We start from the raw sequence: 17997 nt of genomic DNA, 5'->3' as shown, positions 1-17997 counted from the left end.
AATGCGAATGCGAATGCGAATCTTGAGACAACGCATTTACCTTCAACATCCACAAACAATGACAACAACAGCAACAACCACATCCACATCCATATGCAACATAATCATCTTCATCATTATCTCGATTGTGGTTGCCGTCGTCAGCTGCACTTGAGGCGCTTTTGTTTGCTGCACTTCAAAAGATACACAAAACACAACCAACAACAACTTTCTGAGGCACCACGACCCTTAAATACCCTTACAGAATGGAGTTTCCCTATTAGAATTATTTGATATAGTAGTCCGATGTTGATGAGATTTTGACGAAACGTGAGAAGCACAATAAAATGTATATTTTGTGAGTTTAGTTTGGATAACTTGGCAAAAGAGAGGTTCTCAAACAAGAACTCATCTTTCGACCGATTATTCCTATGCAAGCAATGGGATATAGTAATTCGATCTTTAAGCATTTTTTTTTTATAAATGCTGGGAGTTTTATAGTTTGCATATTGTGTAAGCTTTGTGCAGATGTCTTGGCAAACCAAAAAGTTCTTCACACAAGAACTCATCTTTCTAGCGATTCTTCCTCTGACAACTATATTATAATTCAGCATTAGCTACGTATACATATACATCGGGTAACGAATGACACTTTTTTCACACACCGCACAACAAAATTCATATCCCTTTTCAGAAAGTGCATCATAATCTATTCGAATGCGGATCTGTTAGTTAAAAAACGAAAACAAAAAACCTACTCGAGGGTCGCGCGTGGCGCACTCCAAGTCAACAAAAAAAAAAAAAAGAAAAAAAAAAAAATAAAATATTACAAATAACAAAAAAAAACTTGTGGCAAGAACAGTTTGCAGCTGCAGCTGGGGCATTAGCATTAACAGTCGCATTAGCCCTTCTATATAAATTGAAGTGTAAAGTTCAGTAAACTGCCTGCATTAATTATTTGCTCCATATTTTTGTTACTGTTTTTGGCCACATTTCATTTGGCCAGTCAAGTGGCGTCTAAGCCAAACTGACAGCTGCTGTTAAAGGGAACAAAAAGCAGTTGTTTTGTTGTTGTTGTTGTTGTTAGTTGTCGGTGACTGTTTTTAGCTGTTTGTTGTCTGATGTCACTCAAGGTTGCGTAAATTTATTGCCTCAGCTTTTCTAATTTTTATTTGAAGAGATTGGCTTTTGTTCTAGGTCTAATTTAGTTTGACTTTCGAGGCTACTGCAATTTTGAGATATTATTTTAACGATTGGGCAACATTTAAGTGCAATTTATAAAACAAAAAATACTTATGCAGTTGCTCTTCTCTCTCTTTTCTTCTCTCTCTCTCTCTCTCTCCCCCCTGTCTCTCTGTCTATCTCTGAAGCTGGGCACATGAATTCAAATTCGTGATGCTATAAATTAAAAAGGGACATGCTTTAAGCTTACCTACTTCAAACAAACATCAGATTGCGTCGTGAAAACAAAACACAAAAAACACAAATTAGAATGCTTTAGACGACTGAGCTCGACTGGGAGATACCCTGTAGTTTGTTCAAATTGGTTAACAAAATGTATGTTTCTTAACCGATCTTAATGAACTTCTGGCAGTTGATCAATCTTATGTCTGTGTATATTATGTATCAATTGGAATGCCAAATTCGTTCATATCAACAATCGATTAGTATCGATAAGCGTGGTCATCTATCGATGGAAAATGGAATAAACTTGATTTGCGTTTGGTATGCGAAAATATATGTTTCAATTTTAAAGTGCATAGCTCTTAAAACCTCTAAGAATATATGTATATATATACCTTATAGCGTCGCAGATTCCTCATTCTGCCTGTGACTTATGTTTGCCCAAGTTCATGATACCCCTTGTAGTAATTTTGTAATGGGTACATGGCTTACAAACAAGCTACAAGATGAGCGCTCATGTCTAATGCATTTTGTCTCCATCTGTTTTGGATGGGGCCTCAAGTCTCTTAAGTCTGCTTAAAGTCTTGCGGGGAATATGTCGCCTGGAGTCGCTAATTTGATATGCAATGAATGCAATGAAGCGTTACTGAAAGTGGAGTGTTGGAATCAAAACAGCTAAAGTATTTGCATTAACGGTGCTTGGGGGAGGGGAGGAAGATAATCGCATGTCGTCAGGGCGCATGGGAAAATGTTCAGCGTTGATTTTCTGGGTTAATTATTGCTTAAGAAACTAATGACACAATATTTATTATATGCTTGATTTAATATGCCTGCTAAGGCAAAATAAACATAAATGAAAGTGAATTTGAGCAATTTATCAGATCGAATTTCAATTAGATTTTTGTTTTAATTAAAAATATTACATTTGTTAGATATGATAAGGGGTTTTCTCTCTCAAGCTAAACATTGCTCCCAAAATAAATATATAAGCTATGGATAGTAAATGTGGCTCCTTTTTTGACTACTCGATTAAAAGTATATATTTAATTTAATCTGAAAATTGCTCTATTTATGCTCTGCCCATAAGGAATATACATTGTTTATCTACTTTCGGATGAGAAACGCAAATCTAGTTAACCAAAACATATTTTTATATTGAACAAAGTAAAATCAGCTAGCCTACTTTGTAATTAATAGCTAGTTTAAGGATATATCCTTCATGAGCTCTCTTCACTAGAATATTCTAATATTTTTATCAAGTTTCCAGCATTTCTTTGCTTCCATATGTTGACAAATTGTTCTCACCTGTTGTTCTTACGTCAGCACCTGTAAATAGATGGAAAAAAATCGCACCTGCAGGTCCTGCATCCTTTGAACTGCGCAGCTGCCAACAACAGGGTTGTCGAGTGGCGCCGCTGCTCACAAGTATTTTCACACAGTCCCTTGGCCTCGAGCCGCCTGGCAACTCAGCTCGTTAACAGGTTGTGGCAGAAGGATGCTGCCGCTGTTTCAGTTCATTCATTATCCTTGCCAGCCTGAGTATGTGCGTCGGCAAATGGACCTGTCCTTTTGGTGCCACCACAACCCGCCTACGCTTGCTGTGCCTCTGCGGTCTGCTCATCTCGATATATTCGCTATATGTGAAAATTCAGCTCGATCACGACGAGAACTATGCGGCACTCTGTGATTTGGCCGAAAGTGTTAGCTGCACGGCGGTCTTCAAATCCGAGTGAGTTGAGAAATATAAATCCTTATTTTAAATACAACCAATCCTTGCCTGCAGCTATGGGCGTGGCTTTGGCTTGACGCAGCTCATCGTTGGTGAGTCCAACGACTATCTGAATCCGCCCAATGGCTTCATTGGCATTGTTTTCTACACGCTCCTCTTTCTCACCTGTGAGTATGTGACGTCATCTTTATATATATAACTGTATATTCTTTGCAGCTTTTTATGAGCGTCGCTGGCTTTGTCAGCTGCAATTGCTGGCTGCGATTTTAACGCTGCTGCTGTGTGTCTATCTGGGTGCACTTCTGCTCCTGGTGCTCTACGATTGCTGTGTGGTCTGTGTGCTCATCTATTTGGTGCACATCCTGCTCTTCCTGGAGATCTATGGTCGCTATAAGCGCAATTATCACATCGCAACTAACAAAACGGCTACCGAATAATGTTTTTGAATTTTGTAAAATATATTTTGTGATTGTGTTGAAGTTGAAGACGCAGCTGAATTATGTGGGTCAATGGTGGGTTAAGCGTGGCTCCTACTCTGACTCGTCGCTTGGTCTTTATCTACATAAAATCACTTACTTTTGACCCAACACGTCTTCACCAACTGGCGACGAGCAGAAGGAAGACCAGATGGAGCAGTTGCAGCTGGAGTTGAATTTGCAGTTGCAGTTGAAGGCGACTCCCAAGCACGTAGTTGAGCAATTAATTTTACACACAGCAACTCTTTTCTTGTGTCTGTGTGTGTGTGTGGGAGTTGTTGTTACTACTCGAGATCCGGATTGGAATGGCTTTAGTTGACAGTAGGTGAGAATTGTGCACAATTAATTTGACATAAATCGAATTTGTGGATTGCCGACAAAGTATGGTTCAATTAAAGCATCGTTTCATGCACAATGGCTTAAATCGATGGATGTTTGCCATATAATTAAAAACTGAAGGAGCTTATATCAGTTTATTCATTACTATTTAATCTTCTATCTAAATAACATGGGCTATGGGCCATTATGAACTTGAAGAGCAGAACTGACTCAACTTTAAAGCTATCTTGCTGCAATTTGGTATATATATTCAAGTATATTTTATAACCATTTCTATTGATGGACTTAGTTACTATGCCTCATTTTTCTATTTCTTCTATTGATGGGTTAATTTGTGTTAGGCACTTTGCCTATAAAGAATTCTTAGCTTCATTTTCAAACTATCGTTCTTATGATTTTTTTGGCACTCCGTCTTAAGGAATCCCATTGTAGTTTATCAATTATGCAGCCCGCTAAACACCCACACAATCCTTATCCTTAGCCATCAATCAGTCTATAGGATAGATACTCCAGCCATATTTGCGTCAAACGCTTGACAGCATCAAATAAATCTTTTTCATCTGCTATTTTTTTTTTTTTATGATCTTTTTTGGCAGGCGTTACAAATTGTTTGGCTAGACTGTTGTGGGGCTAAAAGCCCATCAGACGCATTTCAATTGCGCATCCATCTGGGCAAACGACTGTGATCGATGCACATACGTGAATACTTTTGAGCTGCTCATACACCCAATTGGGGTCGCCTGTGGCACGATCTTCTTCAGTTTTTTTCTTCTTTTTTTTTTGACAAGGCAAACAAAAACGCAAACATTCACCTAGCCGACGGAGTAGTCTACTTTGTTCGAGAGCGACACAGAGTGAGGCTGGAGGGGGCAGGCAGAGACTGTGGCAGCGGGGGCAGCAACAATCACAATCGCCCAGAAAAAAAAAGGAAGGCGAATCAGCCAAAAAACACTCAAAAGATTGCAGCTACAACTTTGACAACGACAAACAATCGCAGAGCAGAGCAGAGCTTGATTCAGATTGAGATTTGTTGCCTGGCGAATAGAACAACAGCAACAACAGCAACAACAATTGCAACAACAACTGCAACTGCAACGACAACAACGTCAGCTGTGTTGTGGCGCGCTTTGAAGATGATCGTATGTGGCAGCTGCAGTTGTTGTCATCGTTGTCGCTGCTGCTGCTGCTGCTGCCGCTGCTGCGGTTGCCACACGAACAGCATCAACTCATAAGCGACTCCCTACACCTTCTGTGTGAGTGTGTGTGTGCATCCTAGACTTTCAGTTTCGTTTCATATAAATATGCGCGCTGGCTGCACAACCAGATCAGTCAGAATTTGGCGCTGCTTTGTGCCGCAAATACAATAAAAAACAGAAACCCAACAACAAAATCCGCTTCAAGTTTTCAACGCACACACGTGGAATATGTTCAAGTTATTTGGTTTGATGCTCTTGCTGACAACGGCGGTGCTGGCACGCCCCGAACCGCCCGTCAACACCTATCTGCCGCCCACTCCCGGCGACAGCTACGGCGCCCCCGGCCAGGGTCAGGGACAGGCACAGGGCGGCAGACCTTCGAGCAGCTATGGCGCTCCTGGTCAGGGACAGGGACAGGGCCAACCTGGCTTCGGCGGCAAGCCCTCCGATTCGTACGGCGCTCCTGCAGCTGGTAATGGCAACGGAAATGGAAATGGTCGTCCCTCGAGCAGTTATGGCGCACCTGGTCAGAGCCAGGGACAAAACGGTTTTGGTGGACGTCCATCGAGCAGCTATGGTGCTCCTGGTCAGGGTGCTGCTGGCAATGGTAACGGCAATGGCAATGGTCGTCCCTCCAGCAGCTACGGTGCTCCAGGTCAGGGTCAGGGACAGGCTGGCAGACCCTCGGATTCGTATGGTGCTCCTGCAGGTGGTAATGGCAATGGCAACGGAAATGGACGTCCCTCGAGCAGTTATGGCGCTCCTGGACAAGGACAAGGCCAGGGCGGCTTCGGTGGTGCTTCAGGCGCAGGCAATGGCAACGGTAATGTGCGTCCCTCCAGCAGCTATGGTGCTCCAGGTCAGGGACAGGGTGGCAGACCATCCGATTCGTATGGCGCTCCTGGTGCAGGCAACGGCAATGGACGTCCTTCCAGCAGCTACGGTGCTCCTGGTCAGGCTCAAGGCGGTTTCGGTGGCAAACCCTCAGATTCTTATGGTGCCCCTGGAGCTGGTGCTCCTGGTCAGGGTCAGGGTACAGGTGGCTTCGGTGGCGGCAAGCCTTCCGATTCATATGGTCCGCCCGCATCAGGAGCTGGCGCTGGTGGTGGCCCCGGTGGTGCTGGCGGTGCTGGTGGCGACTACAATAACGATGTAAGTAGCTAAACTGATTATTGACCTGTGATTACCACTTGGCTTCCAGCGCACAAAGAACAAAAGAAAAACAAGGCTCGCTTCTTGCCTGCTCTCTGAGAATCTCTCTCTCTCTCTCTCTCTCTCTCTCTCTCTCTCTTACTCACTCTCTTACTCTCTCTCTCTGTCTTACTCACTCTCTCTCTTACTCACTCTCGTACTCTCTCTCTCTCTCTCTCTCTCTTACTATCTCTCTTACTTTCCCTTGCGTGTCTCCCTTTCTCTGTCTTTCCATCTTAAGTCTATCTTGTACCTATCTCTATCTATCTCTCTCTTTCTCTCTCCACACGCTCTCTCGCTCGCTCTCTCTCTCTCCCTCTCTGTCGGCCGTAGGAGCCCGCTAAATACGAATTTAATTACCAAGTTGAGGACGCTCCAAGCGGGCTCTCATTCGGGCATTCAGAGATGCGCGACGGTGACTTCACCACCGGCCAGTACAATGTTCTGTTGCCCGATGGAAGGAAGCAAGTAAGCGAGTCTCATCTAGGTGCCACACACAGGAGTCGCACACAAATCTATATTACCATTTCTTCATCCTAATCCATTTGAACTTTGCTTTTTGCTCTTTCAGATCGTTGAGTATGAGGCGGATCAGCAAGGTTATCGTCCACAGATTCGCTACGAAGGCGATGCCAATGGTGCTGGCGGTGCTGGCGGTGCTGGCGGCGCTGGCGGTCAGGATTTGGGTCAGGCTGGCTACTCCAGCGGTCGTCCAGGTGGACAGGATTTGGGGCAGAATGGCTACTCCGGTGGTCGTCCCGGCGGACAGGATTTGGGCCAGAATGGTTACTCTAGCGGTCGCCCAGGCGGACAGAATGGATACTCTGGCGGTCGTCCTGGCGGTCAAGATGCGGCTCAAGGTGGTTACTCTGGTGGTCGTCCCGGCGGTCAGGATTTGGGTCAAAATGGTTACTCTGGTGGCCGTCCAGGTGGACAGGACTTGGGTCAGAATGGCTACTCTGGTGGTCGTCCAGGTGGACAGGATTTGGGTCAGAATGGCTACTCTGGTGGTCGTCCAGGTGGTCAAGATCTAGGCCCGAACGGTTATTCCAGCGGACGGCCGGGCGGCAATGGCAATGATAATGGTAATGGTGGCTCCGATGGTGGTCGCGTCATTATCAGAGGACGTGTAACTGGCCAGGATGGCGGTGATGGACAGGGTTATTCAGGTGGTCGTCCCAGCGGACAGAATGGCGGCAATGGACAGGACAACATCGATGGTCGTGGCTATTCCAGCGGCAGGCCCGGACAAGGACAGGGACAGGGACGCAATGGCTTCGGACCTGGTGGCCAGAATGGTGACAACGATGGCAGCGGTTACAGATATTGAAAGGACACCAAAAAAAAAGAGGAAATCAAAACCGGAACACCGAACAGAGAACAGAACACACCCATCATAGCTAGCATTTCAGATGAGATTATCACAAGACGTAGATCAATATATAGTTTTTAAGCACTATGAACTAGTTACCATTCACCATCCACCTTTAACCCGAATCCAGTACCCAACTCTATACTCTATACACATCTCAACGCTATCTCAACGCTATTCTCTTCCTAATCTTAAAAGATTCACTTAGCACTTAACATTCAACTCGTTCTAGTTGCAAACGAGAACAACAAAAAAAGTACCCAAAAAAAGATAAGATAGTTGGAGCAGGAGTAGATGATATATCATGATATATTGCTTAAGGCATCAAGTTGCTAAAGCTTGCCAATAAGTATGAGTATGTAATTTAATAAAGACATATTTTTATAAAGCCGCTTCATTTTCATCAACTACAAAATAACCAGGGATTGATAATTCCCCTTGAAGTTTCTTCAATTTACTTCAATCTATAAAGAAGAGATGCTTAAAAATCGATAAGTTCTTCTTCAAATTTCTGTTTGACATTTATACAATAGAATCCCCAAGCCTGACCTTATTTCAATCTATAAAACCAAACTATAGCCAACCGATAAAATATGCTCAACTGATTAAATAAACCTGTGAAAAAAATATAATAATCAAAAACGTAGAAGATGCAAGCAATGAAAAGTCTAAACACTACAATTAAGTTTTCAATGTTTTATATTATGAAAAATGATTGTTTAGAGATTATTTATAGTACTTTCCTTCAGAATAATCGCCAAAATTAGTCCATGTGTGGTTCCACAGTCTGGGATCGCCACGAGGATCATCGGGTTTGTTGGCAGGAGGAATCGCAGTCGCATTAAACAGCTGCAGTTCATTTAAGAGCAGAGCCAACACCTTGGGATGCCTGGAAACAAGCGTAGCGGTTTCAGTTAGAGATTAACCATAGATATAGAAGAGTATTCTCCAACTCACTGCTTGGCCAGATTGCGTTGCTCGCAGGGATCGTCGAGCACATTGAAGAGGCAGATCTCCTTGAGGGGATTGCAGGCGATGTCTGGCGATGGCTTCACTTTGGCCTCCTTGCAGCTCACCGTAGCTGCCTTGCGCAGCCTGATGATATCCGCTTGTTGGGGCAGCATCTTCAATTGCTGCATGGCCTGACCGGCCGCACACTTCGTCACCAGTTGCCAGTTGTAATCGTGGGGATTGCGCAAGCCTGCCGGCCCATACCAGCCATCCCAGGAGCCATTGTAGTGGCTGCCCTGCACCAGCTTCCAAACCCCAACACTCAATGCGGCACTGCCCCAAATATCATCGATATTGTGCAGAATGCTGTTCCGTGGCGATGCCTCATTCCTCACCAGTGCCTGCCACAGACTAACACCATCCAGCTTGGCCGCCTCGAGTTTGGAGAGCGCCACCTTGCCACCCGCTGCTTCCACCAGCGTAGGCAACCAGTCAACCATATGCATTAGCTGCTCGGCAGTACGAGGACGTTTCGTCAGTTGGGGGGACCAAAGGAGTGCCGCACCCCGCACACCACCCTCCCAGAGGGTGTTCTTGACACCACGCAGTGGATAGTTGGAGGCAAAGTTTGAATTGAAACCCTCGGCAGGACCTCCGTTGTCCGTCGAAAAGACAATGATGGAGTTCTCGAGCATGCGAGATTTACGCAACTGCTCCACAATCTTGCCCACCGACTCATCCATGGCGGTAACCAACGCTAAGTGAGAGAAAGAAAAGAGAGAAGCCATTTGTAATCAGGAATGAGTCACAAGGTAATCTTAATATAATAATATAATAGATAATCCAACTCACCCGCATATTTCCGACGTTTGTAGTGCTGAATCTTATCCAAACGACGCACTGCATCGTCGCTGGCTGGCAGTGGATTATAGGGATTACCCGAGTGCACCGCTGCATGTGCCACATACAGGAAGAGTGGCCCCTTTGCCGGCTTGTGATTGGCAATGACTTGAAGCGAGTGCTGCGTAATCACATCCGTCGTATACTGTCCATGCAGATCGTAGGCGATCTCAGTACCATTGCGCATATCTAAGCCCCAATAGCCGTGCTCCACGGCCGTGTGATCATTATAATCCTGGTGTCCCGACCAGTAACCCACGTGACTACTGAATCCCCTATAGAGCGGCGTATAGACACGCTTCCAATGACCCAAATGCCACTTGCCGGCTATGTGCGAGGTGTACCTGCAACAGGGAATGCGATCAGCTTTCGACTCATCCCAATTCGAGTCAGACTCACCCCAATTCGTTGAGATATTGCGGCAGTATTTTTAAATCCAGTGGCAAGCCTCGCGGCTCTGCGGCATAGAGCACCGTATGTTGCATGCCTGAAAAGTTAACAAAATAATAAGATAATATGGTAAATGATGTGACACAGAAGGGATTAGAATAGTAGCTGAATATCTTCGAAAAAACAACCTTATCAAAGTACAATAGGGAATAATCAAACTATTCATTTTTAACTTGAATTTTTAACATTTTTATATATAGTTGTATATATTATAAGTATACCTTGAAGATGTTGCGATAGTAATATAATAACAAAAATGTATTGGCATTGAAAATCAGCTTAGTTTTTTATAAAGTTAGGGTATTCTAAGTGGTACCAATTACCGAGAGACTACTGTGGCGTGAACTCACCTGTGTGTATGGGATATTTGCCGGTCATGAGCGCTGAGCGGGAAGGTGTGCAAATTGGATTGACATAGTAGCGATTGAGGATGAGACCCGAATAGGCCAAAGCATCGATATTGGGCGTGGGAATCTGTGCCGAGCCACGAAACCCAACATCATTAAAGCCCTACAAAAATCAAAACAAAACAAAAATTATATAATTATATCAACAAAAAAAAGAGTGGCAGTTCAAAAAGGCAGGCAATAGCTAATGCTATAATCTTGTTAAGCTCACTTACCAGATCATCAGCCAGAATAAAGATGATATTTGGTTGCGTCGATTGGCATGCAACGAGGGCAAAGCTGATGGGGCAGAGTAAAAGATGCAGATGCAGATGCTGCATCAATGTGAATGCTTGCTTCATTTGTCTTGTTTTTTATTGTTATTGTTGGTGTTGTTGTTGTCTGCGAAATGTGAAACAAATGGATGAGGGTTATTAGATTAGAGCTCATTGGATAGACTAATTAAGGTGCAATGTCGAGATTGGAATGTATGCTAATTTCAGACAAATCTTTTGAACTCAGCTCGCTGCAATTACAGCCATTGCCAATTGATTGCCCATTATGTGACATTGAGTTCCCATTACAGCATAAGGCTCAACAACAATATATATATATTGCTGATTCACTATTTGAATCTTGAGTATTCGGGGCAAGGAAACTGGATTTTTACTGAATCAGCAGAATGTCAAGTTTGTTGTTGATGTCGCTCTTGTTTGGCTCAACTCGGTTCAACAACCAATCCCAGTTGTCTAATCGATTTTTGTTTATATTTCGAATTAATACTAACCGATGAGATAGACGCGAACCGGTTCGCAATATAAACAAAATCGGTTACGCCAGTCGAAAAATGTCAACAAATGTGGAAAATTTCTTTTATCACTTATTTATGCGAGGCAGAAACTCACGCTTCACGCTGCCAAACTAATTAGCATGTGAATTGAATTGGATGTGCCGGGGATTGACGACCCTTTTCCATTAATGGGTCAACTAACTGAATACAGTCCACAGTCCCGTCTCGACTATGTTGAATATACTATATATGCTATTTAATGTTAAATGCATATTTTACTTACTAAATTGATTTGATTACAATCTGCAATTTAAAGAAATACAACAAATATTGTCTATTGTAAATTAAAAACTTATTTTACTCACCCCAATATAAATATTTATATATATTTTCTTTGATTTTTGTTCTAATTTCTTATTTCTTTTTATTTATTTAAGGAACACACGCATTTTGCAGACCGTTTCAATACACGCGCCAAACATGACTGCGACTGCGACTGCGGCTGAGACCGAGACAGAGAGTGACCAGCAGCAACGAAGACGGCCGACATGCAGAAGTTCCCTAACACTGGCCTCTCTTCAACACTGCCTGTCTGCGCCGGCGTCGCAGGCTCTCTCTCTCTTCTGTCTTTCTCCCAATCGCTGCTGCAAGTTCGATTTGTAAACAGAGAGCCAACTGCACGCAGTCCCCCACACAGAGAGACAATGACTGAAAGAAAAGAGTGATAGAGAGGGAGAGCGGCTACGGCGTTGCCTCAAAATGAATTAAATTATCAAAAAATCAATTAAAACAAGTGAAAACGGACGCAACCGACTGCGAAATACTCTGATACCAATAAGTAATATCATTTGATAACAGCTGACATAGAACAGGATAGGTGCAGCCAACAAATATCCATCTTTGAGGCAGGATCTTAGTAATCTAACCTCCAAGCTCGACGACTCTATCTTTAAAATTGTGGGATATGCGGCTTTATCGACTTACACTTTCAGAGATATGGTTTGTGGATACTTGAAGATACTTGAAGACGGTTATCGCTAATATATTTTCCAATTTTGAGCTTTGAAGAACATCGCCGATAATTTCCCAACCAGATTTGGTGTGTGTAGCTTTCAAACTGTGGGCAATTTGATCGATTTCCCAGCCTACAAAAATATACATATAAATATTATATATATATTTATACTCCTTTATCGGTCAGACCACAGATGGCATTTTACCCTAAGAAGATTTTGGTTCCACCTGTTCAAATCATACCGTTAACATTTAATTTCTTCAGTTTCTTAATATTTGTTTAATTTTGCATGCTTAAATGAGCTTAATTCAAATATAGCGTATTGCTGCCTATAAATTAAATCGCCAGCAGATCATTTTCTTTAGTCCTGTCAAAACTGTGCCGAGTTCAAATAGATATTCAAAATAAAATTAAAAATGTTACTTAAAACTATTTGTACCATTTTCCTAATATATGTATCTGTGATAAAGTGTCATGATCTTTATGCTCATGATAATAACTATGCACATCTGCAAGTATTTCAATATCGGTTTGTATTTATTCAGGCACACAAATAAATAAAGCCCTCTTCTGTCTTATCGCAACAAACAGACGCACAGAACAATCACATCGGATTGACGACCTGCTGCAGAAGCTGTTCGATCATATATATGAGGCGAGGGGCATGAACAGGGAAATGGATGAATTGAAAAGAGAGCAGGTTCATCACGGAATCTTACTTAATGAGCTGATAAGTAAATTCAATGGGATGGATAAAGAAAACAACCTTCAGTGGAACGCGCTGAATATGGTGATGATTGAACTTTACAATAAGAAGCAGATTCTGATTCAGAATCAGAATCAGAATCAAACGAAACCAGAGTTGGAGCCAATTGGGATCGGTGGCAGTTGTATTGATTTCCTGAACTCGACTCAACGTGGTAGTAGCATCTATTCGATAATCGTTGCCAGCTTCAGTCAGCTCCCGTTCAATGTTAGTTGCGATCAGGACACAATTGGCGGGGGCTGGATAACGGTGCTGAGGCGGCAGGATGGCAGTGTAGACTTCTTTCGCAAATGGGAGGAGTACAAAAGAGGTATCGGAACTTTGGATGGCGAGTACTTCATCGGACTGGAGAAACTGCATCATTTGACCAAAGCAGGGGATCAAGAACTACTCATAGAAATGGAGGACTTCAACGGAAGGCAAGCCTATGCAAAGTACGATCAATTTGTAATCGCCAGCGAAGAGGAAAACTACAAACTGACCAAACTGGGCAAATACGCGGGAGATGCGGGGGATGATCTGCGATACCATAGGGGTAGAATGTTCTCAGCTCGGGATCGAGACAACGATGATTTTTCTGGCAACTGTGCTGAGACTTCTCTGGGTGGCTGGTGGTACGGAATGTGTCATCAAAGGTACTAAATTCCTATGAGCAATATTATGTAATAGATTTTCATATACTTTGTACATTTGACAGCAATCTGATGGGAGTTTATAATGATACCAGATATGCCAAAGGCATTAATTGGTTTGCATTTACGGGTCGCAATGCTTCATTGAAGAAAGCCAGGATGTTGATAAGGACTAAAAAACCTTGAGATAGTAATGGAATACCATTGCGAAGCTATAGTTTCCTACATTAATGAGATAACAACCTTATATCGAAAATATATTCTTGATTATCAAGTTTTTAGTTTTCTTATTTCGCAATAACTTTAACTATAGCTACAGCTGTGATCTAGTTACGCTCACTTACCATTACTTTTATCTGCAGTGCGACCTCCTTGATCTATTGTGCCCCCTACTGAGCTTATAGTTCCTCCTCCTCCTCCAGCTCCTGGGAGAATGCGAGAATTTTTGTTGGGCTGAGGGCTTCTATGTCTTTGGAGCTCATAACATGTATCCCTAGGATGTTGTATCTTTTCCACTTACCATATTTCGAATCGAATTATAATCGGTAAGACTCGCGTCGACCGGCTAGAATTGATTCGAAATATAAAGAAAATCGGCCACGCAGATGTCAAACAGAATCTCATTATTTATGCGAGGCAGCAACTCGAAACTAATTCACAATCACGTGAATTGAATTGAAATTGCTGAACACAGCATAGTTGGGCATACCCGACTAGGCTATGCTGAATATACATAAATTTAATTTAAAATAATAACACGATAAATTGAATATTTTATATTGATTTGTTTACCAAGCAGCCTTTTCGATTTGTAGACCTATTTTAAATATACAAAAAATATGATTTATTATAAATTAGATGTATATTTTACTCAAACCCATGTTTTATTTTTTGTTTACTTGTTTTTCTCTTGTATAACATCTCTTTTTGATTTAATTTCTTTTTTCTGTATATAATTTAAGTAACACAAGCATTTTGCAAACCGTTTCAATTATGCAATTTGATTAGCACTAATTAATTGTATTAAGTTTTATTGTTTTACAATACATAGCAGATCTTTAGGCTTAGTTGAAGAACACAATTTCCAGCTTTAATTTAAGTTAAGCATTTAGCAAGCAACTTTTGAATTATCATTTTGGAGTCAAATTTAAGACAAGAACTACCAACTTAACCGTTAACGTTAAGAAAACGGTGCCTTTGGCTGCAAATTTAAGCAACTAGTACAATTTAAAGCTTAATCTAAGTTATTTTGTGTGCTTTTTAGCTACCCGAAGAAACAACTAGCAAACTTATTTATCAAAATTGAATTTAGGCTAAAAACAACTAACTGTCAACCGATATAAATATAAAATAGACGGGCAATTTTGATTGAGAGCTTTTGGGGAGACATTCAGCACGTCCATTCCATGTATATATACAGATATATATATATATATATTAATGGTAGCATCCAGCAACTGAGACTTTAGAGTATTTCTAGATCGACGTGACGTATTTCGGGAAATTGCCTCTGAAATATGTACAGGAAATAAATTGTTTTTACTCGAGAAGTGAAAGTAATTTCAACTCACGCGCAAATTCATTTCGATGCGATCAATTTCACCGCCCATCAGGTCCACAATGCTCTCGCCCTGATCCAGCAGAAAGCTCTCCAGATCATCCGCATTACGAAAGCCGCGCACAATCTGCCAAATATATAGAAATATATTATATATAAGTAGATAATAGAGTGAATATATATAGCACACCGTCAGCAGCTTATTCAGATCCTGTTTGTCCAAATATGAACGGGTCAGTTCGCGTCCATCAAAGTCCAGCTCAGCCTGAAACAGTATCAGTTTTGAATGGTACAACATTAAATGGATGAGCAAAGGTCCAACCTTATAGCGCACACGGCCATTTCCAATGTCAATGCCCTTGACATCGTATATAGCGCGTATCATCACATCAGCTTCTAGTGCCGCATTGATCTTCTCCAAACGATCCTTGGTGATGGAGACACCGACCAATGCATTCGCATTCGTGTAGATTATAAAGGAAGCAACGGCGCCCAGCAAACCACCAATAACCAAAGAACCTGCCGCATCAAACAGTGGGGAACCCGTCATGCTGCTTAGACCCATGCAACCGGCGGCAACCATAACCCCTGCAACGGCAGCTGCATCCTCGCAAAGCACCACATTTACGCACGGATCCTTGCCGGCAATTACTGCAAATAACAATAGATATAATATACATATATAACACACTACACTAACACAATCCAAATCCATACCGTAATCTTTAAAGCTCATATTGTTGACTTTGGCGGCACGCTTCAGTTCATTGATGGCCACCATAAGGGTGGCGCCCTCGGAGACGAGCGAACCGGCCAGGATGCAGTACACCCAAAAGAGATCGGCAATTGGCTGCGGATGCAGTATGCCTTCGATGCCATGATATATCGACAGACCGCTGCCCACACAAAAGATGCCCACGCCCGAGATGAGCGAGGAGACATAACGCATATTCATATAGCCATAGGGATGCACTGTGTCCGGCACCTGCGACGACTTGTAGTGCCAAAGGCCAATATCAACTGGTTCACCAGATCCGCCAGCGAGTGGATAACCTCCGCGAACATGCTGTGCGACCCGCTGTAGGCCCAGCCACCGAATTTGAACAACAAATTCGCTGCATTGCTGCAACATTTATGAAATCGACAAGTTATTAAAATAAGTATCCATTTCTTTGATACTCGGCTAAGGCAGATAGAGGGGTATATTGGTTTCCTTAAAGCTCCTTGAAGCTTGTAACATATTCTAGATTAAGTTTTAATATGTTGAGCGCTCCCATCATTTTAAAAATAGTCACCAAACTTGGAAGACCTTCCAAACAGACCTTTGAATGCTGTAGTCACCAATACACACACATATAGTATTTAGCAGTCGGATATGCACTCACATGGCAATGGCGGTGGCCACCACTTGACTGGATTTCTCCGCATCCTTTTCACTGTCCGTCAGCGCCTTGGTGCGCGAACCCACCTCCCGTCGATAGTCGCGCAGGCGCCGCTTCACCGTGAACACATCTGCAAAGAGTGGCCATTACTATGCTAATCTCTTGGAGCTGCCATTGATGCACTTACTCTGCTGATACTGTTTGCGTTCCACTTCCCGTTTGAGTCGCTCGCGAACAATATTCTCGCGGGAGCCCCAAACTTCCAGCGCCTTTGCCTCCACATCCCGCCGCCAATAGACGGTCATCGGTGGCTCCTGTTCGTACGGGAGCGTCGCTTGATCTTGGGCAGCTTCTCCAGATCGTTGAGGGTAAGCATAAAATCGGAGATGGCTCGAGCGGGCGTCACAAAATTACGCTCCAGCGAAATGCGATAATCGAAACGTGGACGTTTTGGTGCCGTCGGCGGCGGCGGCGTCACTGGCGCCGCTGTAGCCGCCGATGCCTCTGTGGCTTCCGTGGTTTCCTTGGCTGGCTTTGGTGCAGATGTCTCTGTCAGCATTGTGATTGCTGTCGGTGCACTCTCGAGGACTGTTGTGTCCGACATGGGCACCTGATTGAGCGCCGGCTCATTTAGTTTGGCCACCGGTGACAACTCCGTCTTCTCGAACACAATCTCATTGATTTTGGAGTCCTCGATGGTAGTGGTGATCGATAGAATGCCTTTGCTGGTTTTTAACTCATAGTTTTTCGTTTGCAGCTTGGCTGCATCCTCCTTGGGCTGCTTCTCAACCGGCGCCTCCTTATTGTTATCCTTGTTGCTGGCAGTGCAACGAAACTGAAAGTGGAGCCAAACTCCTCCTCCGCCTAGGCGACTTCGTGCCTGCAGCCTCAGTGGTGTGCACTCGTTGCACTGCAGGCCATACGACCAGGCAACGCGTTGTGGCTGCACGGCTCGCCGCCAGTAGCAAGTGGAGCGCATGAATTGTTGTTGCCGGCGTTGCACCAGTCGCAAGCCGCAAAGCAACATGCTCGCAGCACACCTAAAATCAAGAAGCCACTAAATAGTCGAGGCGTTAATGTAAAGCACAAATCTTACACAGATTCCTTTAGAGATTCCCTTAGAGTTTCTTATCTGTTGACGTCTTTTTCTCCCCAGTTTTAGGCGGACTACGTCATGCAGCTTTGATGATTTGTGTTTGTTGTAATTTTGTCGAACGCTGCTGTTGGCTCTCAATGATAGTTGTACGCTTTATTGTGATTGCCCGAATATATGTTGCACATATCTGTCGTGCATCTGATTGGATTTTATTTACAAAATTTAACAAGAAGAAATCAATTTAGAAGTGACCGGAATCAAACTTATCGTTATCGATCATCGATAGTTCTAAATATACCACAAACTCGTGTTTACGAACACTGATGAAACAGCTGTTCGTGTACCCTAACAGCTGCTAGCAGCGGCTTCATGTTCTCACGAATTG

General features: G+C 43.1%; 5 protein-coding genes across 5 annotated transcripts; 3 read left to right on the top strand and 2 right to left on the bottom strand.

The window, feature by feature from the left end:
* Positions 1 to 2917: 2917 nt before the first annotated feature.
* Positions 2918 to 3581, top strand: LOC6571186 (vitamin K epoxide reductase complex subunit 1). The gene is made up of 3 exons (XM_001997356.3): positions 2918 to 3112; positions 3167 to 3279; positions 3329 to 3581. The coding sequence occupies exons 1-3, from the start codon at positions 2925 to 2927 to the stop codon at positions 3547 to 3549; spliced, it is 522 nt and encodes a 173-aa protein (XP_001997392.2). The 5' UTR covers positions 2918 to 2924; the 3' UTR covers positions 3550 to 3581.
* Positions 3582 to 5337: 1756 nt separating this feature from the next.
* LOC6568658 (pro-resilin) lies at positions 5338 to 7644 on the top strand. The gene is made up of 3 exons (XM_001995278.2): positions 5338 to 6275; positions 6648 to 6782; positions 6886 to 7644. Exons 1-3 carry the CDS (start codon positions 5352 to 5354, stop codon positions 7642 to 7644), a joined length of 1818 nt encoding a protein of 605 aa, XP_001995314.1. The 5' UTR covers positions 5338 to 5351.
* A 723-nt stretch (positions 7645 to 8367) lies between these two features.
* Positions 8368 to 14083, bottom strand: LOC6568659 (arylsulfatase B). Its single transcript, XM_032740919.2, has 7 exons — positions 13921 to 14083; positions 10610 to 10775; positions 10338 to 10497; positions 9937 to 10024; positions 9490 to 9881; positions 8644 to 9394; positions 8368 to 8575 (listed from the first exon to the last, which is right to left on the bottom strand). Exons 2-7 carry the CDS (start codon positions 10733 to 10735, stop codon positions 8413 to 8415), a joined length of 1680 nt encoding a protein of 559 aa, XP_032596810.1. The 5' UTR covers positions 10736 to 10775; positions 13921 to 14083; the 3' UTR covers positions 8368 to 8412.
* LOC6568660 (angiopoietin-related protein 6) lies at positions 12542 to 13850 on the top strand. Its single transcript, XM_001995280.2, has 3 exons — positions 12542 to 12689; positions 12770 to 13579; positions 13642 to 13850. Exons 1-3 carry the CDS (start codon positions 12595 to 12597, stop codon positions 13760 to 13762), a joined length of 1026 nt encoding a protein of 341 aa, XP_001995316.2. The 5' UTR covers positions 12542 to 12594; the 3' UTR covers positions 13763 to 13850.
* A 497-nt stretch (positions 14084 to 14580) lies between the features above and the next one.
* On the bottom strand, positions 14581 to 17853 carry LOC6568661 (zinc transporter 9). The gene is given in 10 exon segments (XM_032740918.2): positions 14581 to 15086; positions 15148 to 15261; positions 15325 to 15399; positions 15457 to 15785; positions 15852 to 16136; positions 16139 to 16257; positions 16520 to 16646; positions 16704 to 16844; positions 16847 to 17556; positions 17613 to 17853. Coding segments are annotated over 9 exon segments (1932 nt in total). The 5' UTR covers positions 17544 to 17556; positions 17613 to 17853; the 3' UTR covers positions 14581 to 15041.
* Positions 17854 to 17997: the final 144 nt, after the last annotated feature.

This window comes from Drosophila grimshawi, unplaced genomic scaffold, assembly GCF_018153295.1.
Source record: "Drosophila grimshawi isolate 15287-2541.00 unplaced genomic scaffold, ASM1815329v1 contig_1367, whole genome shotgun sequence".
NCBI lineage: Eukaryota > Metazoa > Arthropoda > Insecta > Diptera > Drosophilidae > Drosophila > Drosophila grimshawi.
This window is presented reverse-complemented; position numbering and strand designations above follow the sequence as displayed.

What these genes read in the sequence shown, in the direction of transcription:
- LOC6571186 (XM_001997356.3), top strand. Translation starts at nt 2,925, where the DNA reads ATGTGCGTCGGCAAATGGACCTGTCCTTTTGGTGCCACCACAACCCGC. An exon ending in ACGGCGGTCTTCAAATCCGA is followed by an intron (nt 3,113 to 3,166) that starts GTGAGTTGAGAA and finishes CCTTGCCTGCAG; the next exon opens with CTATGGGCGTGGCTTTGGCT. An exon ending in CACGCTCCTCTTTCTCACCT is followed by an intron (nt 3,280 to 3,328) that starts GTGAGTATGTGA and finishes TATTCTTTGCAG; the next exon opens with CTTTTTATGAGCGTCGCTGG.
- LOC6568658 (XM_001995278.2), top strand. Translation starts at nt 5,352, where the DNA reads ATGTTCAAGTTATTTGGTTTGATGCTCTTGCTGACAACGGCGGTGCTG. An exon ending in GTGGCGACTACAATAACGAT is followed by an intron (nt 6,276 to 6,647) that starts GTAAGTAGCTAA and finishes TGTCGGCCGTAG; the next exon opens with GAGCCCGCTAAATACGAATT. An exon ending in TGCCCGATGGAAGGAAGCAA is followed by an intron (nt 6,783 to 6,885) that starts GTAAGCGAGTCT and finishes TTGCTCTTTCAG; the next exon opens with ATCGTTGAGTATGAGGCGGA.
- LOC6568659 (XM_032740919.2), bottom strand. Translation starts at nt 10,735, where the DNA reads ATGAAGCAAGCATTCACATTGATGCAGCATCTGCATCTGCATCTTTTA. An exon ending in TTATTCTGGCTGATGATCTG is followed by an intron (nt 10,498 to 10,609) that starts GTAAGTGAGCTT and finishes TGATTTTTGTAG; the next exon opens with GGCTTTAATGATGTTGGGTT. An exon ending in CAATATCTCAACGAATTGGG is followed by an intron (nt 9,882 to 9,936) that starts GTGAGTCTGACT and finishes TCCCTGTTGCAG; the next exon opens with GTACACCTCGCACATAGCCG.
- LOC6568660 (XM_001995280.2), top strand. Translation starts at nt 12,595, where the DNA reads ATGTTACTTAAAACTATTTGTACCATTTTCCTAATATATGTATCTGTG. An exon ending in GATAATAACTATGCACATCT is followed by an intron (nt 12,690 to 12,769) that starts GCAAGTATTTCA and finishes CGCAACAAACAG; the next exon opens with ACGCACAGAACAATCACATC. An exon ending in TACGGAATGTGTCATCAAAG is followed by an intron (nt 13,580 to 13,641) that starts GTACTAAATTCC and finishes TACATTTGACAG; the next exon opens with CAATCTGATGGGAGTTTATA.